This window comes from Nomascus leucogenys, chromosome 22a, assembly GCF_006542625.1.
Source record: "Nomascus leucogenys isolate Asia chromosome 22a, Asia_NLE_v1, whole genome shotgun sequence".
Lineage (NCBI taxonomy): Eukaryota > Metazoa > Chordata > Mammalia > Primates > Hylobatidae > Nomascus > Nomascus leucogenys.
In genome coordinates this window covers 97,077,681-97,104,098 of record NC_044402.1, presented here as the reverse complement: position 1 = coordinate 97,104,098, position 26,418 = coordinate 97,077,681, and the positions used below count along the sequence as shown (strand labels likewise).

At 39.5% G+C, this 26,418-nt stretch overlaps 1 protein-coding gene across 1 annotated transcript in view; it reads left to right on the top strand.

The window, feature by feature from the left end:
* The first annotated feature begins 3,147 nt into the window (after positions 1 to 3,147).
* The window catches only part of GTF3C3 (general transcription factor IIIC subunit 3), a 36,962-nt gene continuing 13,691 nt past the window's right edge, over positions 3,148 to 26,418 (top strand). The window contains exons 1-10 of the mRNA XM_030803007.1: positions 3,148 to 3,435; positions 5,033 to 5,144; positions 10,063 to 10,259; positions 11,736 to 11,859; positions 13,120 to 13,311; positions 13,826 to 13,991; positions 17,905 to 18,052; positions 18,567 to 18,639; positions 23,075 to 23,178; positions 24,685 to 24,856. Coding sequence (XP_030658867.1) covers positions 3,334 to 3,435; positions 5,033 to 5,144; positions 10,063 to 10,259; positions 11,736 to 11,859; positions 13,120 to 13,311; positions 13,826 to 13,991; positions 17,905 to 18,052; positions 18,567 to 18,639; positions 23,075 to 23,178; positions 24,685 to 24,856 — 1,390 coding nt within the window. The 5' untranslated portion in view covers positions 3,148 to 3,333. The remainder of the gene's footprint in view (positions 3,436 to 5,032; positions 5,145 to 10,062; positions 10,260 to 11,735; positions 11,860 to 13,119; positions 13,312 to 13,825; positions 13,992 to 17,904; positions 18,053 to 18,566; positions 18,640 to 23,074; positions 23,179 to 24,684; positions 24,857 to 26,418) is intronic.

Sequence of the window (26,418 nt, the reverse complement as noted above, 5' to 3'; positions counted from 1 at the left end):
TGAGCCGGGCATGGTGGCTCGCGCCTGTAGTCCCAGCTACTTGGGAGGCTGAGGCAGGAGAATCACTTGAACTCTGGAGGCGGAGGTTGTGGTGAGCCTAGATCACGCCACCACACTCCAGCTTGGCGACAGAGCAAGACTCCGTCTCAAACAAACAAAACCCCCAAAACCTCCCTACACACATTTCTAAAATTCACTAGTGAAATGATTTTGCTCTTGGATGAGAACTAATGCCAGAACATAGATGAAGTGTATGTAGTGTTTGCTCCAATGCAAATAAATGTTCTGCAGGTGTTTTAGGCTCTGGAGGAGTCTCTCGTACTTCTCTATATAGGTCCTCGGCAATCTCTCAACACTGAGAGGAGCCTCTGCTCCTCTTCAGTGAGTACCCCATTCCCCAGCACTTGGCTTATTGTCCTCTGTCCCAGATCTAGGGTGGCCAAGAACTGTTAAGAGTGTGAGCTTTTATCCTACTTGTAAGCTACACACTAGTTTTCTACACTTCTATAAAACTTGGCAGATACATGAGACACCTTATGTCTGAGACAACTGACTTTCTTACTGATGACATGGCAGGTAGCGACATGAGTTTTACATTCACGTCAGTTTTCCTTACTCCCCAAGCATCAACGGGGCCATGTGAATGTGGGTCCAGGGGTATGCAGTGCACAAGTGGGTTTGTGCCAAAGCTGAGGAACTCCAAACTTAGGAAATCCCCACTCTTCTAATGGGACTGCTAGCAAACACGCCCAAACTCTGCCCAGAGGGAAACATTTATTATACTGTTTGGAAAACAAATTTGCTCCCTGCCCCAGAAGGAGACAATAGCTCCACCATTCAAGGCTGTTTGATTTGAAAACAGCCTTGAAAAGCTAGCCTAGAACAAAGCTATCACAAGCTTTTTCAGAACAATGAAAAGGCCATGGAAAAATAGTCTCCCACATAGGGTCACAGCCCATCCTGGCTCTTTTCCCTGGCAAGAAGAAAGAATGTATGCTTTTAATTATATGATTGTGGTAAAAATTCAATGTTTTGCTTCCTTCAGACTTTCCATTTTGATTTTCCAAACAAGCCTGAATGTATTTTTATTATGGCCGCAACCATTCCACTTCATCTCAGGGTAATGTGGATACCTCTGACTCATCAGGTGACAAATCTCTTCCAAAGAAGTGGGGGAAAGAAAAACAGAAAGATCGAAATTTCAAGGTATGTTGCAACAGTCTGACCTCTAAAATAACTTTCATGTCATTAAGGTGTTCCATAGTCCAAAAAAAACCCCCAAAAAACAAAACAAAACACACACACAAAACAAACAAAAAACTACCCTTCTACCCCTTGTTCACTGCTTCCTGTTCTTCATAACATGAATCTATATCTCCAGAATTGTTATTCTCATATTCCAGATAGCCAACAATAAACAAGGTAGTCTAAGTCATTTGGGTCTTAGGAGAGTATTCTCCTTACAGGTAACCATCCTTCTCACTTGATTTCTTTTCTTTTCCCCTAGGAGAGTTAGGACTGAAGATTCCTAAATTCCTCTTAGACACAGTTCCTCCACTGTCTGGAAAAACTTGGGGGAGAATTTCCCTGTAAGTGGCTTAAGTGGATTACTTTAACACAGTCTACCCTGCTCACCTTCCGTATTTTATACCCAGGTAGGACTCTGAGGATCCTTCCTCATGAGAAAGGGGAAGACTTCTAGCTGCGAGATATTTTTTTTTCTCACTTGGCAGTCCTGCCCTTGCAGGTCCTGGCCCCTCATTCTCCCATTCTTTTGCTGTTTATCTCACCAGGATTGTCATAAAGATGGCTAGGTGATACTCTCCCTGTAACTTGTCTTTAACCTTAGCTTCATATTGAGCTTCATTCCCTTACTCCAGCTCCCTTGCCCAAGGTTCCAAAGGCACTTTCAATTCCATCCAATATAATTCACAAATGTGTTTTCAGCACAAATTATTAGGCCACACAGTAGGGTTTACAATGATGCATCAGTTAGGGCTGTTGCCAAGATGTTTACAGCTAGTGTCTCTAGAATTGGACAAATAGATAATTATAATACAAGGGAAAATATAAATCACAGGAGTGTGTAGAAGTTGAAAAACCATACCATTCAGAGGAGGCAGTATATTATAGTTTCAAGCATAGGACCTGGAGTCAGAAACCAGGATTCAAATCCTGGCTCTGCTACTTATTAGATAGAGACAATAGCGTTAGGAATAACATCCACTTAGAAGGAAGGATTATTTTGAGATATGTATGTAATATGTATAAAACAGTAGATGGCCTATGTATTTATTATATAGTAAATGGGCAACAATGTGTAGTAACCATATCAAGTATTTGGTTCTTTCTGAAAGTTTGCTGTTAGGAAAGGAAGAAAACTTGGGTGGGAGAGGTGGAACAGGAAGCCCAGGTGAACGTATTAACAGACTGAGACGGTGCTTGAGGAAAGGGAGAGTTTGAGGATTCCAGGTGGGAGCAGGGCACGGGGCGGTGGGAGCGGGGAGGAAAAACTGGCGGGAGTGAAATTTAAAGCATACATTGGGGGAGGATTTTAGCTTTCTGTAGCAGGGGAGAACTGGAAAGTGAAACATGCACATGGCAGAGCAAATGGTTAAATTAAGAAAAAAATATCACACAGCAGCGACCAAATTAATTTAAAGAACCTTCAGAAAAGCAAATGGATTGGGAGAGGCCGGGCGTGGTGGCTCACACCTGTAATTCCAGCACTTTGGGAGGCCGAGGCGGGAGGATCACGAGGTCAGGAGATCGAGACCATCCTGGCTAAGGTGAAACCCCGTCTCTACTATAAATACAAAAAATTAGCCGGGCGTGGTGGCGGGCGCCTGTAGTCCCAGCTTCTCGGGAAGCTGAGGCAGGAGAATCGCTTGAACCCGGGAGACGGAGGTTGCAGTGAGCCGAGATCGCGCCACTGCACTCCAGCCTCGGCGACAGAGCGAGACGCCTTCCAGAAAAAAATGGATTGGGAGAATGAAACTTAACACTTAGTGAAGAATTGAGGGAAATTACCTAGGCTAAAGAAAATATATTTAAAGCACTTTTTTTTTTTTTTTTTGAGCTATCTAATAACTTTGAACGAGGGCTGAAAGAAGCGGCCTAGCGAGTCGGCATAGGTCGCGCCTCCCATATATAGGTCCCGGCCTGGCGCGCACGCGGAACCTGAGTGCTGCGGCTACGGCGCAGACCGGGCGAGTTTCCCAGAAGGACGCCGGTTCCTTGCTCTTGCTGGCCCCTGCGAGGTAGCTTCTGGAAGGCGCTGCTCTTCCGGTTCTCTGTCCCGGTTCCTGGGTTGCACAGACAGACCCTGTAAACATGTCAGGGTTCAGTCCGGAGCTCATCGACTACTTGGAAGGGAAAATCTCCTTCGAGGAGTTCGAACGGCGGAGAGAAGAGAGAAAAACCCGCGAGAAGAAAGTGAGGCGATGCTAGGCCACGGTGCCCTTGACTCTCGTTGCCTTAATACCCTTAGGTGTAGGGGGACCCAGACGACCGCTTTCACTGTGATGGGGTGGGCTGGGACCTTTCAGCAGTTTCTTCCTTATCTTACAGAAACTTCGGTTTTCACCCCTCATCCCTGTGCTAAGCTCCTTAAAACGTTTTCCTCCACCGAAAAGCTTTCGTCTTGGTGGTAACCTCTTCTTTTTCCCCCAATACTACGTTTTTATTTCAGGGTAGCTTAACGCTGGTAAGTTAAACGGGAGGTGGGGAGAAGAGTTGGGAGTCAGTTTCAGGTTCTAGTCCTAGCTTTGCCACTAAGTCGTTTTGTGACGGTGGGTGGACAGCTCACCTCTCTTCCTTAGGCCCCAATGTCTCCTTTTCTGAACTGGAACGATTGAGCTCCTGTTTTTGAGGAGTCTCCCACTGGTGTGAAGTAATAGTCCATAAAAAAGTATTGTCCGATAAGAAGATAATCTTCACCCATACCTTTTTTTCCCCAAACTTAGAAATATCTGAACTTTCTGTATCTTCTTGCTTACTTCAAGTGCAAGAGAAAATAAAAGTAATGCAACCTTTTTAAGTTCGAAGGCAGATTTTTTTTTTTTTGAGACGGAGTTTCGCTCTTGTTGCCCAGGCTGGAGTGCATTGGCATGATCTCGGCTCACTGCAACCTCGGCCTTCTGGTTTCAAGCGATTCTCCTGCCCCAGCCTCCCGAGTAGCTGGGACTACAGGCGCCTGCCACCATGTCCGGCTAATTTTTGTATGTTTAGTAGAAACGGGGTTTCACCATGTTGGCCAGGATGGTCTCAAATTCCTGACCTCGTGATCCGCCTGCCTCGGCTTCCCAAAGTGCTGGGATTACTTCGCCCGGCCGGCAGATTCTTTAATAATTCATGCGACTAGTAGGGACTCATCTTTTTATTTATTTCATTTCATTTTATTTTATTTTCAGACAGAGTCTGGCTGTGTCACCCAGGCTGGAGTGCAGTGACGCGATCTCGGCTCACTGTAACTTCCGCCTCCCAGACTCAAGCAGTCCTACCTCAGCCTCCAAGTAGCTGGGACCACAGGTGTGAGCCATCACACTCTGCTAATTTTTGTATTTTTTGTAGAGACAGGTTTTCTCCATGTTATCCAGGCGGGTCTCAAACTCCTGAGCTCAAGGGATCCGCCTGTCTCGGCCTCCCAAAGTGGTTGGATTACAGGCGTGAGCTACCAAGTCATTTTTTATTTAAAATATTAGGATACAATGTGTTCATTAATGAAATTATTAAGATATTTTATTTTTATTTTTATTTTTTTTTTTACAAATGACAGATTGAAGGGTAAGATCTAAGTACTTTGAAATGCTTTGACAGTATTCAAACTTAGATTCCACCTACTGTGTATGTGTGTTCACAGCTCAAGTTTTGTAGGAATAGAAAATTAGGCAAATGCCCTATTCATAAACTGCCAACCCATGGTCACAAAATGCCTGAGTGGCAAAGCTAGGACTAGAACCAGATACTCTGTGGCTGGGGAGAGCTAAGTCTGCATTATTTTTTGGAATCATTAATTAATCTGCAATCACAGAGTCTTCAAGAAAAAGGAAAGTTATCAGCTGAAGAAAATCCCGATGACTCTGAAGTTCCATCATCATCAGGAATTAACTCTACCAAATCCCAAGACAAAGATCTCAATGAAGGTATGTTAAAATTATGTGCTTCCTGCAATGAATGTTTAGAGTATGTAAGCAAAGTAATTTAGTGAAACATTGTATTTTCATTGCAGTGATATTCTGTTGTTGATTACCTGGTTTATCAGGAACAGAATGCTTGGTTATATAGTAGGTGCCCAATAAATATTTGTTGAGTTATTGAATACCCTAATGGTTATTTTTTGTGAGCTCTGGTGTTGGAAAAGTGTTTTAAATTGACATCAGTATTTGTTTGGGAGCTTTTTAAGATTATTTTTTAAATTGGCCTTCTCAGTTGGTAACTAATCACTTCCAGACTATACTCACTCAAATTGTAATGAATTACACTTCGATATAAAGTGGCTTCCAAACCACTGCTTTAGCTACAGGGAGAAAAGATAGAAATGTTAGCGTGGAAGGCAAGTTGGTTGCCCTCATGGAACTTCACACACTGCATAGGTGTCTTGGTAGGCTACCTCATTCTAGCATCCAGTCCTCAGCTTTGATGTCCAGATACTAAATTTGGTTAGTGCACCCAGACTAATTAAACTCATCGTAGCCTAATTAACTAGTAAGCAAATTTATTAATTTTCAGTGATTGATACCCTTTTCCAGGGATCAGAATGCTGATAATATCTCAGGGTATCCATTTACTACCATATCAAGTTAACAGGGATGCTAAACTGTCAATTAGAATGTACCTTCATGTATAGGGTCTGATAACAACTGTCTGGTTCTAGGGGTTAGAAGTACAGTCTGGTTCTTTTCCCTCGAAAACAAATAAGCATTTACACAGAGAACAGACAGTCGTAGCATGGGCAGAAAACAATCAAGATTTGTTCCTACCTCCCTGGACCAAGTGGGGAAAAAGGGGCAAAGAGGAGGGAAAACTGGTGGTTACAGTTTCTTATTCTGCCAGGAAAGTGGGGTGGAAAAGGCAGCTGATAAAAAGGAATGAGATCATGTCCTTTGCAGGGACATGGATGGAGTTGGAAGCCGTTATCCTCAGCAAACCAACATAGGAACAGAAGACCAAACACCGCATGTTCTCACTTATAAGTGGGAGCTGAATGATGAGAACACAGGGACAAAAGGGGGTGAGGAAACAACAGACACTGGGGCTTTTTGGATTAGGGGTGTTGTGGGAGGGAGAGCATCAGGAAGAACAGCTGATAGATGGTGGGCTTAATATCTAGGTGATGGGATGATCTGTGCAGCAAACCACCATGGTACGTGTTTACCTATGTAACAAACCTGGACATCCTGCACATATACTCCTGAACATAAAAGATGAAGAAAAAAAGGCAGCTGACTGAAGTTGTTCTCACAATTTGTGTGTCCTTCCTTATCTGCTGAGGGGAAGAGCTGCTCTTTTTTTCCTCAGGTGTTTGAGTTGCTACTGTAGCAGCAGGCACAAGTGGGTGCCTGTCAGTCCTGTTACCTAAAGCAGCTCCCAAAAGCTAGCCATCAGGCCGTAAAAAAGGAGTGAACTGAGTCCAATTCAGGCTCATCATGAGCAGTCAGGCCCACAAGGACTGGTTGGCTTCAGCTCAAATAATGTCATCCGTCCTTTTAAGATGTGAAGCTCCTAATTTCCTAGTAAAGAATTGTCCCAGAACTCTACCAAGACTCTTGGTGAGTATGAACATGTATCCAGAGCAGAAGGGGTCAGTTTTGAACAAGCTTTGGCAGTCAGCTAATTGAAATATATGGTCACTAGTTGTCCTCCTCTGGACAGTACTAAATACACCACTGAATTCTTGCTCTTCACACCATTCTTACACACTATGAAGAAAGGATCATCTTTTAATTTCATTTTGAGTTCATTTGCTGATATATTAAACTATAATTTTTTTTTTTTTTTTTTGAGACAGAGTCTCGCTCTGTCGCCCAGGCTGGAGTGCAGTGGCGCAATCTCGGCTCACTGCAAGCTCCGCCTCCCGGGTTCACGCCATTCTCCTGCCTCAGCCTCCGAGTAGCTGGGACTACAGGCGCCCGCCACCGCGCCCGGCTAATTTTTTGTATTTTTTAGTAGAGACGGGGTTTCACCGTGGTCTCGATCTCCTGACCTCGTGATCCGCCTGCCTCGGCCTCCCAAAGTGCTGGGATTACAAGCGTGAGCCACCGCGCCCGGCCTATAATTTTTATATATTGACTTCGTGTTCAGCAACCTTGCTAAATTATTCTTATAGTTTGTATGTAAATTTATTTTGGGTCTTCTATGTATATAATTATGTCATCTGTGACTTGATAATTTTATTTTTTCCTTGACATCTTTATGCCTTTTGTTTCTTATTACATTGGCTAGGACCTCCAGCAAAATGTTGAACGGAAGTGGTGGCAGTAGGCAACTTTGTCTCATTCTTAGTAACGTTCAGTAATTCACCATCAACTGTGTTTGTGGAAAATTTTTGTAGATACTCCTCATGAAATGAAAGATACTACCTTTCATTTTTAGTTGACTAAGAATTTTTATTAGGAATGGGTATTGGATTTTATCAAATGCTTCTTTCTATCAGGATGGATCATACGATTTTTCTTCTTTTGTTCCTTTGTTCTTTTGTTTCTCTGATAAATTTTACACATTTCTTTTCATCTTTATTTTGAATGTTCAGAATTCTTGAATATGATCCTTATGACTTCAAAATAATATTTATTGCTCAGAACATGTAGCTTTTAAAATCTGTTCTTCATTAAACACCAATTATCTCATTTGAAGTATTTCACATAAGTGAGTATGTGTAAGAGTTTTTGAACACAGGCCAGGTGCAGTGGTTCACGCTTATAATCCCAGCACTTTGGGAGGCCGAGGTGGGTGGGTCACTTGAGGCCAGGAGTTTAAGACCAGCCTGGCCAACATGGCGAAACTCCATCTTTACTAAAAATAGAAAAATTAGCTGGGTGTGTTGGCACACGCCTGTAGTCTCAGCTTGTAGGGAGGCTGAGATGGATTGCTTGAACACAGAAGGCAGAGGCTGCAGTGACCTGATATCGCACCACTGCACTCCAGCCTGGGCGACAGAGCAAGACTCTATCTAAACAAAACAAAACAAATGCCGGGCATGGTAGCTCACGCCTGTAATCCCAGTACTTTGGGAGGCCAAGGTGGGTGGATCACCTGAGGTCAGGAGTTCGAGACCAACCTGGCCAACATGGCAAAACCCCATCTCTACTAAAAATACAAAAATTAGCCAGGTGTGGTGGCTCATGCCAGTAATCCCAGCTATTCAGGAGGCTGAGGCATGAGAATCACCTGGGAGGTGGAGGCTGCAGTGAGCTGAGATCGTGCCACTGCACTCCAGCCTGGGCAACAGAGTGAGACTCCCTCTCAAAAAGAAAAGAAAAAAGTTTTTGGCTGGGCACAGTGGCTCACGCCTGTAATCCCAGCACTTTTGGAGGCCGAGGTGGGCGGATCACCTGAGGTTGGGAGTTTGAGAGCAGCCTGACCAACATGGAGAAATCCCGTCTCTACTAAAAATACAAAATTAGCTGGGCGTGGTGGCGCATGCCTGTAATCCCAGCTACCCCGGGAAGCTGAGGCAGGAGAATTGCTTGAACCTGGGAGGTGGAGGTTGCGGTGAGCTGAGATTGCACCATTGCACTCCAGCCTGGGAAACGAGGAAAACTTCATCTCAAAAAATACATACATATTTTGAACACATATATAGAGAGATATAAATAAAAATATATCTCTCTATATATACATAAAATTTTAACTATTTTGTTGGAACTTTTCTAGAAATGTTACATGTCTATCTTTGTGTTTTCTGTTGCTTATAAGAGAATACTTGAAACTCAGTAATTTATAAGGAAAAATAATTTATTTCTTTTAGTTAGGGAGGCTGAGAAGTCCCAGGTGGAGTAACCATATCTGTTGAGGACCTTTGTGGAGACTCTCCAGAGTCCCAAGATGATGTAGGGTATCACATGGTGAGGGAGCTGAGCATGCTAGCTTAGGTCTCTCTTCCTCTTCTTGTAAAGCCACCAGTCCCACTCCCATGATAACCCATTAAATCATGAATGGATTAATCTATTCATGAGAGCAGAGCCCCATGACCCAGTCCTTCTTAAAGGCCCCCTCTTAAAGACCTCTCAATATTCGCACATTGGGGATTAATTTCAATATGAGACTTGGAGGGGACAGATATTCAAATCATAGCAATGTCTCTGCTTTAACAGAAAATTGGCTTCTGCACTTAACTTTTTCTTGATCATTCAAAGTCATAATTATTGACATTCAAAAGTCATTATATTATACTATGGTGGTATCCTGAGATACAAATGAACTATGTCATGTTATTTTTTTCCTGAAATAAAGTTATTTTAATACTAATAATAGCATTTAATGGGCGTTTACTATATGCTAGTCATACTGAGTGTATATATACACACACACACACTCATTTTGTCCTCAGAGTAGCCCTATAAATTATTATTAACCCTTTTTGCAGAAAGAAACTGATGTATAGAGCAGCTTTAGTAATTTCCCCTAGGTTACACAGCTAGTGATAGATGGAGGTGAAGTTTGGAACCAGGCAGCTTGGCTCTAGAGCCCTCACTTTTAACCACTATCCTATACCACCAGGGCTCCGTACTGCTAGCCTTGTTTAGTTCTTAGGTCTATGTCTTATAATTCTTCTATTTTTTTCCTCTGTATTATTGGGTGTGCTTCTGATTTTTCAGTTAATTTTGCCTATAAATCTGGATGAGGCCTAAAGGATGAGTCAGCTATTCCTATATAATAAAATACATGGCTTTGTGATAACTTTCTTCTTTGGTTTGGTTTTTGAGGGAGTTCATTTACTATTTTTTACTTTCAAATTTGGTGTTACTGGGGTAAAAATTTATACTTAAAAAATACTTGTTTTTCACTGAGAATTCTGCAGCTTCCACACCCCTCCCCCATCATCAGTGTCTCTTTTCTCAGGAGAAACATCAGATGGAGTGAGTAAGTCAGTTCACAAGGTCTTTGCTTCCATGCTTGGAGAGAATGATGATGATGAGGAGGAAGAGGAAGAAGAAGAGGAGGAGGAGGAGGAGGAAGAAACACCTGAGCAACCCACTGCGGGCGATGTATTTGTATTGGAGATGGTTCTCAATCGTGAAACCAAGAAAATGATGAAAGTAAATTTTTACTTATTTTGGTATTTGTAAACAATGAAGAAAGTAACATAGTAATTGAAAAAGAAGTCTGTTAAGTTATACCTGGGAAACAATTCAAACTGTACGAAAGGAAATACTATGACACAACTATTGTTATTTGTTTATTATGTTTCTTATTAGATAATATTTATGTAAAACCTTAATTGTAGCCGGGCATGGTGGTGTGCCTGTAGCTCAGCTGCTCCCGAGGCAGAGGTAGGAGGATCACCTGAGCCTCGGAAGTCAAGGCTGCAGCACTTCAGCCTAGGTGTCAGAACGAGACCCTGTCTCAAAAAAATAAATACAATACAATAAATAAATAAAGTCAAAGCAAAGTGGCTCATTTAAACCACTTGGGCCATTTATTTTTTAAAAAATGCTAGAAAGGTAGAATCTAACACACACAGACACACAGACAAAACCTTAATTACTGCATATGTCAAAATGGACTGCGCTTTTCCTATTAAAAGGTCCATACTGGTGAGGCACAGTGGCTCATGCCTGTAATGGCAGCAGTTCGGGAGGTTGAGGCAGGAGGATTGCTTGAGCTCAGGAGTTGGAGACCAGCCTGGGCAACATAGTGAGGCTCTGTCTCTACAAAAAACTTTTTAAAAAACTAGCGAGGTGTGGTAGTGCACTCCTGTCGTCCTAGCTACTCTGGAGGCTGAGGTGGGAGGATGCTTGAGCCCGGGAAGTCGAGGCTGCAGTGAGCTGAGATCACTCCACTGCACTGCAGCCTGGGCAACAGAGTGAGACCCTGTCTTAAAAAGTATGTCCGTGTCCATACTATAACTTGATACTTTTTTAAACAAGTTCATTTTGAGTGGGTAAATTTGAAAGAAGGGGGATCTTCAGTAAATTACATCATAATTCTGGAATATAAATCCATTTTGCAGCATCCAGCTCTACATTTGTTATTATTCTAATTAGTAATTTAGTAACTTCTGACCACTTTTTTTTTTCCTGCAGTTGAGTTTTAGACTTTTTTTTTTTAAAGGAGACAGTCCTGATCTGTCACCCAGGCTAGAGTGCAGTGGCGTGATCTTGGCTCACTGTAACCTCCGCCTCCCAGGTTCAAGTGATTCTCATGCCTCAGCCTGCCAGGTAGCTGAGATTATGGGTGTGCACCACCATGCCTGGCTAATTTTTTTTGTATTTTCAGTAGAGATGGGTTTCACTCTGTTGGCCAGGCTGGTCTTGAACTCCTGGCCTCAGGTGATCTGCCTGCTTCACCCTCCCAAAGTGCTGGGATTACAAGAATGAGTCACCACGTATGGCCAATTTTAGACTTTATAAACTTTAATGTTAAAGAGTCAATTAGAATTGGAACTATTTAGTTCTGGGTTTCAAAAACTGAAAATTTCAGTTTCATTATATTCTATATTTATTAATATGGCTGGAATTGAAATCTAAGACTTCACTATATTTTAATGTAAATGTCATTTTTCTTCCATACAGGAGAAAAGGCCTCGGAGTAAACTTCCCAGAGCTCTGAGAGGTCTCATGGGTGAAGCCAACATTCGTTTTGCTCGAGGAGAACGTGAAGAGGCGATACTGATGTGCATGGAAATCATAAGACAAGGTGTTTTCTGTGGGGACTTTATTAATAATAGTAGTTTAATAGTCTGACTTAAAACAAATGGGGGAGCACTTCACAGTACTATTTGGAAAATATGTTCAGAAGCTTAAGGGTGATTGTGGTAATGGTAATTGCCATTTTTCACAAGAAAATGAAAATCTCAGAGTATGATTCAATGAGATGTCATGAATACTTGTTGAATTTCACAGTTACTTTTTATCTAATGTTTCAGTTGAGAGATTTAGACTTTTGAATTGTCAGTATAGCAAATATATTATGTTAAAGCCACTTGAAGAGCTTTCTTTTTTCCTTTTGTTTTCTAGATCATGCAGTACTAGATTATGTTAATCTATTTTTTTGGTAAAAGGCAGTTTAAACTTGTCATCTTATCTCTCAGTTAAATGGTGCATCTTGGACATATTAAATGATATCTTCAGTGTGATTTTTTAACTACTTACATTTATTGTTTTGTTTCCTTGATGTTTTGCCAAATTATGCTCTGAAGAGTGGTTTGGATAGCTGTAATACAGTGAACTTCTATCTTTTCAATAGTTTGACATTTCTTTTTGGTTAGACTAGGGTCCTTTTAGAAGTCTTATTATAATTTCCTGGATTATTCATTAGGGTAATTTGAGGCTACTGCTTAAGATTAAACAGACTTTTTCCTTTAGTATATTTCATTTGGTTCCTACTTTCCAATATTATTTGTTCCTTTATTTTAGTTTATAATTGTTTTTGACAAAAATCTTTGACTTTAATACTTCATAATCTTTGACTTTTGTTTCAGAAACAGTATTTCAGAAATGTAGATTAGCCAGTCACTTTGATAATCTGTTTAGCTGCTGCTTAGTTACCATCTATCCGTTCATACCATACTCCTTGGTGTGGGAGCTAAATCATGAAGATTCAACCCCACTGATGTGGCTGGTGTTTATTGGGATGAACTTGTTGATATTGAGCCATGTTTATCCTAAGCAAAGGGGGATTTTCATGAGGAAGATGTGGTAGAGATTAGGATTTTTCATGAAATTATACCTTGCTTAGAGAAAGCAATGCTTTAAAAATGCTAAAAATGTATGAAAATAAAGCAGATATAATCTAGCATTTATTTTAACTTGCCTTAAGCAGTTTGTATAATTCTACTAGAGTGATTTGAAGAGTTTAGGTATTTAAAAAAAAGACATGCAGTTTGAACCATGGGATTGACATCAACTCAAGCCTCCTCTCTCAGCCAATGGAATTTATTTTTTTAATTTGTTACAGCTCCTCTGGCTTATGAGCCATTCTCTACTCTTGCCATGATATATGAGGACCAAGGTGACATGGAAAAATCATTGCAGTTTGAGTTGATTGCTGCACATTTAAATCCCAGTGACACAGAAGAATGGGTTAGACTGGCAGAAATGTCTCTGGAACAAGACAATATTAAGCAGGCTATTTTTTGCTATACAAAAGGTAATTTAAATGTTTTTTTTTTTTTTCACTTTTACAAGCTGTTACATAATAGGTTTTTTGATCATTGTATTTGCTACTCTGGGGTGTGATATTGGCTGAGATAAGTTTGTTTCCATTGTGTGTTGCTCTAGAGGTAAGTATTTGGGGTTCCTCTGTTCTCATGTTTATCAGGGACTTTTTGAATGTTGTGAGATAATACAACACAAAAGTCGGTAGATGAACAGTACCTTCAGTTTCTCACTAAGATCAGTGTTGGTTCTAAGCTGTTCCTTGAGGATTAACATCAGACTAGATTGACCACATTAAGAAGATTACTATTGAGATTCAGATTCTATCTGCTCTTACATCAAACCTAGTCAAGAGTTCCTGTGAAAATAGATTTATTCAGAATAACTCCCTTTGTTCCATTTGATGGATTAGTTTGCTTATTAAATTTTCTGAGAAGATGATGGATCACACCCAGGTACCATGCACCCCTTTTTGTGGTAAATAATTTGTATTTCTTTCTTTTTAGCTCTTAAATATGAACCTACTAATGTCCGTTATCTGTGGGAGCGATCAAGCCTTTATGAACAGATGGGTGATCATAAAATGGCCATGGATGGTTATAGGCGTATTTTAAACCTTTTGTCTCCATCTGATGGCGAACGTTTTATGCAGCTGGCTAGAGATATGGCAAAGTAAGTTTGGAGTGAAACAGATCTACTTGCTCCTGTTAATCTTGTTTTGCAAATCAAAGCATATATTTGGGATAGAATGTACTTTGCATTGAAGTTCAAGAAGTGTTTTGCCCTATGTGTTTTATTGTTTTGTTTTTTGAGACAAGGTCTTGCTCTGTCACCCAGGCTGGAGTACGATGGCATGTTTATAGTTCACTGCAGCCATGAACTTCTGAGCTCAAGTGATCCTCTCACCCAGCCTCCCGAATAGCTGGGACTATAGGTGCACGCCACCACACCCAGCTAATTTTTAATTTTTTTTTGTAGAGACAAGGTCTTGCTGTGTTGTTCAGGCTGGTCTCGAATCCTGACCTCAAGCATTTCTTCTGCTTTGGCCTCCCAAAGTGCTAGGATTACCCGTATGAGCCATCGCGCCCAGCCCTGTATTTTAGATGGTACCGAATTTTCAGTACTTTTCTGTTTCCAAGTCAACTGTGTCATTGCTTAGAAAATTGTGTATATAAGGTTACATTTCAAGTGCTCAGAGGCTTAAAAATGGGACATGTCCTAAAAGGAAGAGTAAGTTCTCAGGTTTCCAAACTTAGTCAAAAGTGTGTATATTTGCAATAATTAAAAATTATTTTTTATTGCAGATGTGCCAATGAAATGTTTTTTGTTTTTTTGTTTTTTTTTTTTTGAGATGGAGTCTCGCGCTGTCGCCCAGGCTGGAGTGCAGTGGCACAATCTCGGCTCACTGCAAGCTCCGCCTCCCGGGTTCATGCCATTCTCCTGCCTCAGCCCCTCCGAGTAGCTGGGACTACAGGCGCCCGCCACCACACCCGGCTAAGTTTTTTGTATTTTTAGTAGAAACGGGGTTTCACCGTGGTCTCGATCTCCTGACCTCGTGATCCGCCCGCCTCGGCCTCCCAAAGTGCCGGGATTACAAGCGTGAGCCACCGCGCCCGGCCGTGCCAATGAAATGTTAAATGATTTGGGATCATCTATTATTTTATCTTGAGCCAGTATATAATATTTTAAGACTATAAAAATTCTCTTTTACAGTTGGCACATTATTGACTGTGGTATATATTTTATTCTAAAATATGCCCTACTGCATTTACTTCTCTGGTATGCTGCGCAGCAAAACAAAGTAGGAAACATTTTGGCTGAGTAATGCCTTGTGATATGCTTTCCATTCTAGAGATATCATATGATATTTTGTTCTAGGAGTAACCATCTCCATCAGGGTACATTAGGGGTGACCCTATTAATTCCATGGCCTTTATCACAATGATACTTAGCTGTGAAACTGTCCCTTACCCTACCAGGGATGGGTTACATAGGACTACTAGAAAACATTTCTAGGAAATTTGTTGAGGCAAGGCAACCCTAAGTTGACCTCTGATGGAATACCATGAGCACTGAGGGTCTTCATAGGTTATTTGCTGTTAAATCTGTAGCTGTCACAGTGGTTAGTCCAGTAGCCTTTGACTTTGTGAAATGTTAGGTGGCCTATGATAGTAAATTGGTTTTCCACTTCTATTAGATATACTACTTTTTTGGGAAAGAGTGATGATTGTCAGTTCTGCCACTGCCATTGAGGTCTTTCCTACATGGAGTTCTATCACTTCTGTTTAGGCTTTCCCTTTGGTCCCTACTTTCCCTCCAGAAATATTATTGAATATATCTTTGGCACTAGGTACTATACAGGAAACCAGGGTATCCACTATTGAACAAGTTTTAAAAATCCCCTGCTCTTGTAAAGCTTACATTTCAGTGGGAGACATAGGCAATAAATAAACAGCTAAATATGTAGTACATCAGATGTTGATAAGTGATATGAAGAAAAACAAAGCAGGAAAAAGGGATAGGAATTTGAGGTATGGGGTGGGGATGTGTTATTTTAAGATAGGCTGGTGAGAGAAGGACTTAATTCTCTGTATTATGGTCATACTGACTAAAGGTGAACTGAAGTAGGTATGAGAACAGATATTCAGGGAAGAGTATCACAGGTGAAGGAAATAGGAAGTGCAAAGTATGGTTAGGGAAGCTGAAGAATTAAGGGGAGCAGTGCAGAGAGGTATCAGAGGAATAGATCATTTAGCCCTTTTGGGCTGTTGTAAGGGCTTTGGCTTTTATTCTGAACGAGTATGGAAGTCACTGGAGGATTTTGAGTAGAAAAGTGACATGGTCTGACTTAAATTTTAAGTGCATCAATTCTGGCTGCTCTTTTAGGAATAGATTGAACAGTGGAAAGGCAGAAGCATGGAGACCTTAGAAAATTACTGTAGTGATACATAGAAGGGAAAATGGTAACATGGACCAGGATGGAAGCAGCAGGAACTGGTACGAAGTAATCAGATTATGTATGTATTTTGAAGGCTGAGCTCTCAAGATTTTCTGATGTATTAAATATGAGGAGTGGGTTGGGGAGGTGGACAGGGTATAGAGGACTGAACCCTAAGGCACTTCAGTGTTTAGAAGTCAGAAGGAAGAAGAAGCAGCTGGGAGACTAAAAGAAAATGGCCAGTGAAGTAGCAGGAAACTGAGGACAGTGTGATGTTCTACAATTTAATTGAAGAAAGCACTTCAAGTAGGAGGGATGATCATCTGTGTGAAATACTGCAGATAGATCACGTAAAATGAGCACTGAGAATTGACAGATTTAGCAACAAGGAGATTAGAAATACTGGCAGAATGGGGAGAGGAAAAGTTGATTGGATTAGGTTAAAAAGAGAATGGAAAGAGGCATTGAAGACAGGGTATGGGGGATGGACAACTTTGGGGGAATTTGCAAGGGGAGTAGAGGAATGGGTTGTAGGGGTGGGAGAATTTTTTAAGTTGAGAAAAATTACAATTTATCTTTATTTAGATGGGAGTGATCAAAAATTGAGGGACACATTGAAGATTTGTGAGGGAAGAGACAATTGCCTGAGCAATATCCTTAAGTAGATTATAGGGAATGGGATCGAACTAGGGGTTATTTTCGTGTATACAATTATTTATCCTTGATAAAGGGGAAGGCAGATGATATGGCCAAAGATACTGGTAAGTAGGTAGATGTGCTGGAAATATGTGGGATGTTCTGATTTAATTCTCTTTTCTTGGTAAAAATGTTGAGCAAGGCCATCAACTGAGAGTGAGGACTGGGAGACTGCTGGAGGTTTGAAAAGATAGAGATGTCAATAGTTGTCTAGGACATTACTGCCCCACAGACTGGCAGTATTTGCATCACCTGGAAGCTTGTCAGAAATGCAGGATCTCAGGCCTGCCCCAGCTCTCCTGGATCTGAATATGCGTTTTTACAAGATAGCCCGTTGGTCCATATGCATATTCAAGTTTGAGAAGTACTGAAATAGGTAACTGTAGTAATACTGCTCATTAGTACCATGGACCTGCTTGAGGCTATTGGTCATCAGTTTAGAGTGAGACCAGTCAACGTGGTCAGCTGGGCAGGTGGTGGTGAAGAGTAGATATAGTTGGATTTTAACCAGGCTTGGAGTTTTATTGAGTGATTTTGATCAAGAGAGAGCAGGGCAAGAGAACTGAGGATGTATGCAAAGGAATAACTATAATGTTGGGCCATGGAGAAGGAAGAAAGTGAGCCCAGGCAGGGTGTAGGCGATAGTGAAAACGTGGTAGGACCTATGCTTTGTAGATCTGTTGAGGTAGAAGAGTTGGTATTGGATTACAGAGGGAATGAGCTGGAATGATAGGAGGTAGCATTTGGAGAGTGAGATGCTTGAAATTATGACACTGTTTTACTGACTTTGCACATTTTTTCTGGATCAGTTCTGAATATAATTTTAAGGAAATACACATTACTCTCAAATTCCAAGAAAATGAAAATCACTGTTCATTGTTAGATAGCCTAAGCAAGGAAATGAGTTTTATAATTAAGTAAATATTTATCCATTTTGCCACTTTTTTTTAGGAGTTACTATGAAGCTAATGATGTTACTTCTGCTATTAACATAATTGATGAAGCTTTCTCAAAACACCAGGGCCTAGTCTCCATGGAAGATGTTAACATAGCAGCTGAACTATATATTTCTAACAAACAGTATGACAAAGCTTTGGAGGTAGGAATGCTTATGTGTTTCTCTGTTAGGTTTTGAGTGTGTTTCTGTGTTCTGGAAATTTCTTAAAAATTGGCAGTTCTTCGTTTTAGTTATATATTAAATTATGTATATATTTAAAGTCTATATGGAAACAAGTGATTTCTAGATTCTGTAGCAATTCAGTATAAAATATGAAGTGTAGTTACATAAAAAATATTGCCATTATCACAGGTGCTAAGTATGTCTGTACTTCAGGGTAGTAGGACTCAACAGTCAGATGAATTGCTGTGATTTAGTTCTTAAGCTGGTTGGGGGAAAGTAGGTTGGTTTGATATAGAGAAGTTACATACATTGAGTTTGCATTAGTTAATAGGATATTAAAATGTTAATGTGTCACAGGGTTTCTCATTTTTAAAAGACTTTCTTTTTATAGCCCATCTTTATATTAGGGATTATTTGAAATAACTGTACAAATCTTTGCATTATGAAATGGTTTTTCATACATATTTTATTTCCTTCTTTCCCATTCTTTTAGGTAATTACAGATTTTTCTGGAATTGCGCTGGAAAAAAAAACTTCAGAAGAAGGCACCTCAGAAGAGAATAAAGGTTGTAGTTTCCCTCTGCTTAGGAAAGTGTATATAATCCTCTCTTGGTCATAAGGTGGTGTTTTACAGTGAAAATTTATTTCATACTGTGGTGAGTTGATAGTTCTCATAATAAGTTTTCCCAAGAAGCATTTTTTTCTCAGAGATTTCATATCTTGTGAGTATTGACTTACAAGTAATCTTTAAAAAAATTTGTTTTCAGTCCCTGTATGTCCATTTGAACATGGCATTTTTCATTGCCAGTCTTTTTCATTCACTTTTATAGTAAGAAAAACGAATTACTGAAGTTTATCAAAAACCTTTAGCACTGAAGCAATTTACTTTTCAAATAGGACCTAAAATACTCTTATTTAAAACATTCGACTTTAAGCTTAAGCATTTACATAATAAGTAGAAACTAATATGATTACCCTACATTGTTTGAAAACTCAAATCTGTAATTAGTGATCTGGTTAGAAAGTTATACCTAAGTGTGGCTTGCAGTTTCTTTGTACCACTCATTAACCTATTCTGTAAAAATATTAACATTCAAGACCCTATATCAAGTTGTAGCAAAATTGATCTTTATGAGCAGAGTATATAACCTGGCTCCTGTAAGAGAATTCCTGTATAGTACTTTCAATCCTTACCCTGTGAGGATTTTGATGGAATCTGTGGAAGTGAGTTGGTACTGAGTCCTGCCTGGTTCAAAACAGCTCCCTCCATGGCCTGTCATGATGCCTAAAAATTCCATCATTGTGTAATCCTTTGGGCTAAGGCATAATTATTCAAAAACAAAAACTGTTATTTAAAATATGATCCATCCTAAAGGTGAGTAGTAATTCACTTACACAAGCCAATCTGCTAATTCATAGAGAGTAAGGCCCAAGGTGAGATGTGGGACAGATAAATGTTGAAGTGGAAAGTTGTTGGGGAAGGGAAACCCAGTTCAGTAAGTTTCTTGTAAGGGACTGCTAGGTGTGTGGAGACTATGCAGATGAGTGTGATATTTCCTGCTCTCAAGGAAGTGGAGGGGGGAAGAGGCGTTCAAATGAGGTGCATACAGTTTAAGAGTTGTGTGATAATTTCTGTAGCAAAGTTGATGTTATGGGAAAATAGAGGAGGGCAGTATACAATGATCAGAAGATGTTTATAGAGGCCCAGTTTAAGCAGACACCCATGGGGAGTGTGATCCAGATTGAGTCACAGGGTGTAGGAGCGCTGCTTGGAAGAGCAGGACCAGATCACAGGCTGTGGTTGGGGCTGTTGAGTCATCAGGGTGGTGTGAATGAGTAGAATAAGGAGTAGAAATTGTGGGTGAAAGCATGGATTAGGGCATGTGAAGGAGGCTTTGCCAGTTTCGATACTTTACTAGGGCCTGGCCTAGGCACGAGCCAAGGCCCAATTAAGTTATTATTTTACTGTCATAATTTCTGTTTAAGATTTTTCTTGATTGTGTTGAAAATCTGTCCTTTGGAAAACTTGGTAGAGAAATACCAACTGTTCAAGTTTTAATTGTAGATATAATCATTTTGTTGTTTAATATAGTTTACTTCCCTCCCTCCCTCCCTCCCTCCCTCCCTTCCTGGCACATATTAACATAAATCAACAACAGGTTAGAGTTTAAGTAGTGGCTTCTTTATTTTTTAGCATGTAAAATAATGGTGCATCTGAAATCTGGCAGCTTAGAGTTGATGAAATAACTTTAAAGAAAAAGATATATCCAGAAGACTAGGAGATCAAAACAGATCCAAAGTGAGCAAAGGTAGTTTTTTAGTATGCATTTTTAAAAATGAGACCATTTATGGTAGATTATGCATTGTCTATTGACAGTCAGATTTTTAAATTCTTCTAAATGTGAAAGACCTAATGGGAGTTCAGGAGAATAAAGTATCAGTGACACAAAGACAAGCTTTTTAAAAGATAGTGTTGTTAAGTGTTAGTTAATAATATATAAGCTGTAGGGGCTATAAATATATATACTGCTTTCCTTAGCATTGTCAAGTTGCCATTAAAGTATCTAAATACTTACTCTCAATCTCCATACTTACCTGACTGAACTGGTAACAGTTTGTGTACTTGCACAGGTCCCAGACTAGTTTGAGTAGCACTGCCCTGTAGCATTATGAAGTGACCTTCTTACCTTTTTAAATATAGTTTGTCTGAATTCTACATTGTCTCATATTGAGATTGTGACACCTATTTTTTTTTTGTTTGCACCTGCCTGCTATACCTTTGTCCTTTTATTTTCAGCTTTCCTGAATCACTTGATTTTAGGCATACATCTTGCATTCAACATAAGGTTGAGTTTTACTTTGTGATTTGATATGAAAGCAGGGTTTTTGACCTATGCATCTATACACACTATATCTTTAAGGCCTATGCTGAGATTTAAAGTATTTCATATACTATAACTTTCTTGCTGAAAGTTAAAACACGTAGATACATTTTACTGAACAGTGTCTTAGTCCATTTGGACTTCTCTAACAAAAGACCTTAGACTGGATAATGTATAAACAACAGAAATTTATTGCTCACAGTTAGAGATTAGGAAGTCCAGGGCACCAGCAGATTTGGTGTCTGGTGAGGGCCCTTTTCTCATAGATGGTGCCTTCTTGCTGTGTCCTCACGTGGCAAAAGTGACAAACAAGCTTCTTCAGACCTCTTGTACAAGGGCACAAATCCCACCCACATAGTCACCTCCCAAGACCCACCTCTTAATAACCTTGGGGGTTAGGTATCAACACAGGTATTTTGGTGGGACACCAACATTTCAGACTGTTAGCAAACATCATTTCTAGAAAGAAAATCGAAGTGATACAGTTGGAATGTAGAACCCATACATGATAAAGATAGAATCCCATTTTAGTAAAGTCAAAGGCTCATTAAAATGACTGCATTGTGTTTAGTCCTTACTCAGACAGGTGACTTTAGCTACTGTCTACAGAAGAAATGTGCTGTGGATATAGCCTTGAGTTAGACATGGTTCTTGTCCTCATGGAGCTCAGGGCTTCGTGTGAGTAAATTTACATGGTAGGTAAATTCTGCTCTCTCGTTGAGCAGACTAAATATCTCAATTGGATTTCTGATACCAGTTATTGGCTTAGAGCTCAGTGATAAAAACAGTCTCTTAATTAAACTTGTCCAAATCCTCCTATAACTTGGTAATTTTAGGCAATATAGTCTCCCCTCAGTGTTCATGAGAGATTGGCTCCAGGATACCCCTCATACCAAAATCCTTGGATATTCAAATCCCTTATATAAAATAGTGTATTATTTGCATATAACTTATGTACCTTCTCCTATATACTTTAAATCATCTCTAGATTACTTATAATATTAATGGTAAAACCACAATTACTTCTGCACCAACCTAATACTTAATACAATGTAAATGCTATGTAAATAGCTGTTAAACTGTATTGCTTTTTAAGTTTGTATTATTATTTAATTTTTATATATATATATATATATATATATATTTTTTCCCCTTAACATTTTTGATCTGCAGTTGGTTGAATCTGCATATGTGGAACCTGAAGGTATGGAAGACTGTCATAATTTATATGACAAGTTCTGTAAAGCAGATACAGTTATTTAATTCTTGAAGTAATTTTTTTTTTTTTTTTGAGACGGAGTCTCGCTCTGTCACCCAGGCTGGAGTGCAGTGGCGCGATCTCGGCTCACTGCAAGCTCTGCCTCCCGGGTTCACGCCATTCTCCTGCCTCAGCCTCTCCGAGTAGCTGGGACTGCAGGCGCCCACCACCACGCCGGGCTAATTTTTTTGCATTTTTAGTAGAGACAGGGTTTCACCATGGTCTCGATCTCCTGACCTCGTGATCCACCCGCCTTGGCCTCCCAAAGTGCTGGGATTACAAGCGTGAGCCACTGCGCCCGGCCAAAGTAATTTTTTATTTCACCACTTAGGATACATCTGTAATGTCCTCTATACTTCAGGTTTTTCTGAAACGAAAACATGTAAACTTATTTGGAATTTATTAGACTTTGCAAACTACTTTAAATGTAGATAAAAATTCCTTTAATTTCCCAGGGCTTTAAAAATTATTTTGTTGTAATGAGGTTTTAGAAAATAACAGTATTATTTTATCCTTTTCTTAGCCTGTTTCTAGTGAACACTAAAAAGAGACTTTTCAATTCAAGAAAAAAAAAGAGAGGGTTTAAATATCCTCATTGTTTTTGTCTTTTTAGTTCTCCGTAGTTTAGTAGAAGGTGTGAAAGTAAGTTTTGGGCAAGTACATAAGGTATTAGAAATTGAATAGGAAGCATACTTGCTACCAAAGGACAGACTGAGAGAGACATAAGAACTTATTAATAGAGTTGGCCACACTAAGAATTGACTGTGGAATCATTTGCTTTGAATGAAATAAATGAGATCTTACATAGAAGATACACATCTTAAGCTTGCATATAGGAACTGCTTCTTGTCTATTCTCCAGCTCCTGAGAATGTTACCTGCACTATACCTGATGGCGTACCAATAGATATCACAGTGAAGTTGATGGTCTGCCTTGTACATCTCAACATTCTTGAACCACTTAATGTATGTAACAAGATCTGCACTTGAGATACTTCAGATCGTATGCACCATCTGTTTTCTTTAGATGTCAAGAAATTATGGCTTGACCCTAGAGTTTCACATTTATTAATAACCAAGGAGGTAACAATAAGCATCAAATAACTTTGTATGAGTATCTTATAAAAACTAAAATTGTTTTTGCAATTGGGCTTACAGTAATTTATTTTTCTTTTAAAATAACAATCTAAAGATCATAATTTGAGATTGTCTTTAGACCATTTGAGATTGTCATTAGACAATTAGATAATCGGTAATAATTCTGACAGCTATTCTTTTTTGTGGACTTTGGACCAAGTATATTATTGAAAAAAAAAAAAAGTACTTTGCATCTACTTTGTAAACCTTAGGATAAGGTATTGAGTAAAATATACAAATCCATACCCTCATGGGTTGGGATGCTTTTTTGTTTTAATAGGATTAGATAATAAAATAAATACATAACATATACGGGACATTGGCTGGTGATAAGTGTTCTGGAAAAAAAGGAGGAAAATAAGGAATATTGGGGGCAGGGGAAAGTTGCAGTTTTCAATAGGGGATCAGGTGACATTTGGCTGGGTACCATGGTGCACACTTATAATCCCAGCACTTTGGGAGGCTGAGGCGGGCAGATCTCCTGAGCTCAGGAGTTCAAGACCAGTCTGGGCAACATGGTAAAACCCTATGTCTACAAAAAATACAAAAAATTTAGCTGGGTGTGGTGGCACACACCTGTAGTGCCAGCTACTTGGGAGGTAAGGTGGGAGGATTGCTTGAGCCCAGGAGGTAGAGACTGCAGACACTGTCTCAAAAACAGCAAACAAAAAAGGTGACATTTGAATAATGACTTGAAGGAGGTGAGGAAGTAAACCATGGGGATATCTAAGGAAACAACTTTCCAAAAACATCAGCAAACACAGAAGCCCTGACGCACAGGATGTTGGTGCTGGTTAGAGGAAGAGCAAAACAGATTAGCTGTGTCTTAGTTCCTGCAATGCCTGTCTTTAAACAGATCCACAAAATGTGTTCACTGGGTATGAGTTATTTAAAATAAAGATGGCAGAAGTGAACAGAAAAATGACCATATAAAGCTGTTTTTATTAAGCCTTGCTCCTCCTTTTCAGCTTGCCTCTTATAACTGATAAGTAGGTTAAAAAGAGAGCTATAGACTTTGGGAGGCCGAGGAGGGTAGATCACTTGAGGCCAGGAGTTTGAGACTAGCCTGGCCAACATGGTGAAACCTTGTCTCTACTAAACATACAAAAATTAGCTGGGCCTGGTGGTATGCACCTGTAATCCCAGCTACTCAGGAAGCTAAGGCACGAGAATCACTTGAACCCAGCAAGCGGAGGTCGCAGTGAGCCAAGATTGTGCCACTGCACTCCAGTGTGGGTGACAGGGAGAGACTTCATCTCAAAAAAAAAAAAAGCTATAGATAGATGTGCACGTTTGTAATGAATGTTTAACTTGGGGCTTTTATTTGTGGTCTAGCCTCTCTTGACAACACTAGTAGAACAGAATCCTGAAGATATGGGAGACCTATACCTAGATGTTGCTGAAGCTTTTCTGGATGTTGGTGAATATAATTCTGCACTTCCCCTCCTCAGCGCTCTTGTTTGCTCTGAAAGATACAACCTTGCAGTAGTTTGGCTTCGTCATGCAGGTAACACTTTTTTGTGGGAGGAAGAAGTTTTAATCATATAAGCAGCCAAGAACTTACTTTCCCAAGATGGTAATAATTATTATAGTGCAAGTGTTTCAGATTGCAGGGGAGTTTTTTGAAAGTCAATATTTTAAATTGTCTTGCTAGGCTACTAAGTGATTTCCCCATCACTAATGCTTTGGAGGAACAATTTACTTAATGATGCCAGAGTGAAGTAGAAGGACTCACATTTCCCTTAGATGCCTGTCTTGAACCTCTCTTAACCATAGGGTCTGGTTTCTAGTAAAGGATTGTCAGACTTGGGGCAAAATCTAATTTTGAAGAGTTTTTATAGATTTATATTTAGTATGTTATATTGGGAAAAATTAATATATTTTTCAGTGCTCTTTGAGCCACGCATGCTCAAAATTGGGTTTTATCAGCCATTTATTACACTGTGCCTAAGTCCATAGTAATCTGAAGTGAATCATTTAGACTGGAAAAATAGCTTAAGAAACATGACTAAATCTTTTGAAGAAATACATGAAAGCAGAAAGTATTCTAATAGGATTTCTTACAGAGTCAACATAAAAGATGCATTAAAAATCGAATAGTCTTGGTTTCAAATACTGTGTGATGGCAGAAAACTAATGGCTCTTACATGAAAGCAAAAAGTATTCTAATAGTATTTCTAATTGAGTCAACATAAAAGACGCATTAAAAATCGAATAGTCTTGGTTTCAAATACTATGTGATGGCAGAAAACTAATGGTTCTTAAGTATTATATGATGACAACACTATAGAGAAGTACTGATTGGCATTTTGGGGCAGTAGTGCACTCACATCACAGATATGAACTAGGAAAGAGAGCACTTCATGATTAAGATAACACTTTTCTGTTTAGATGAATAAATATGAATACAAATGTAATACCATCGTAAAAAGCTGCATTATTTGTGAGATTTGAATTTTAAAGACATGAGCAGGATATTTTAGTTTTTATTGCCTTTCTACTTAAGGCTGTGATATTGGAACTGCTCCTGTGTTACTAATAGTGTATACTTTAAAAATCCTATTAATCATGATTCTGATAAATGCTGTTTCCATTTTGAGCCCATGTGGCTTGAGATGAATGAAAGATAAAATCTCAGAGTCATCTAAAAATGATAAAGAAATTTGGGATCAGTATATAAGAAAGATAATTAGAGGAATTCAGTGCTTGTAGTCTAGTAACAAAATAACAAAATGTTTTTAAAGTGAAAAATGAGAAAATGTAAGAAATGTCACTGTGATGATCCATCCATATTAGTGTTCTTCCTTTATTATCAAAATTTAACCTAAAGATGATGGTCAGGAGAGATTTGAGAAAGCAACTGGAGGTAAAGATATTTAGGAGATAGAGTGCAGTGAAAAGGATGGAAAGAAGAAATGCTTACAGAGACTTGTTTTCACGTTAAAATGATCGCATGTATTGATTGATTGATTGGGTGTAAAGTTTGAGAAATAGGGCCCAGTAACCTCACTTCTGAGAACTTATATTCAGGAACTAATTGAGTAGGATGAGAGGAGGTAGTTTCTATTG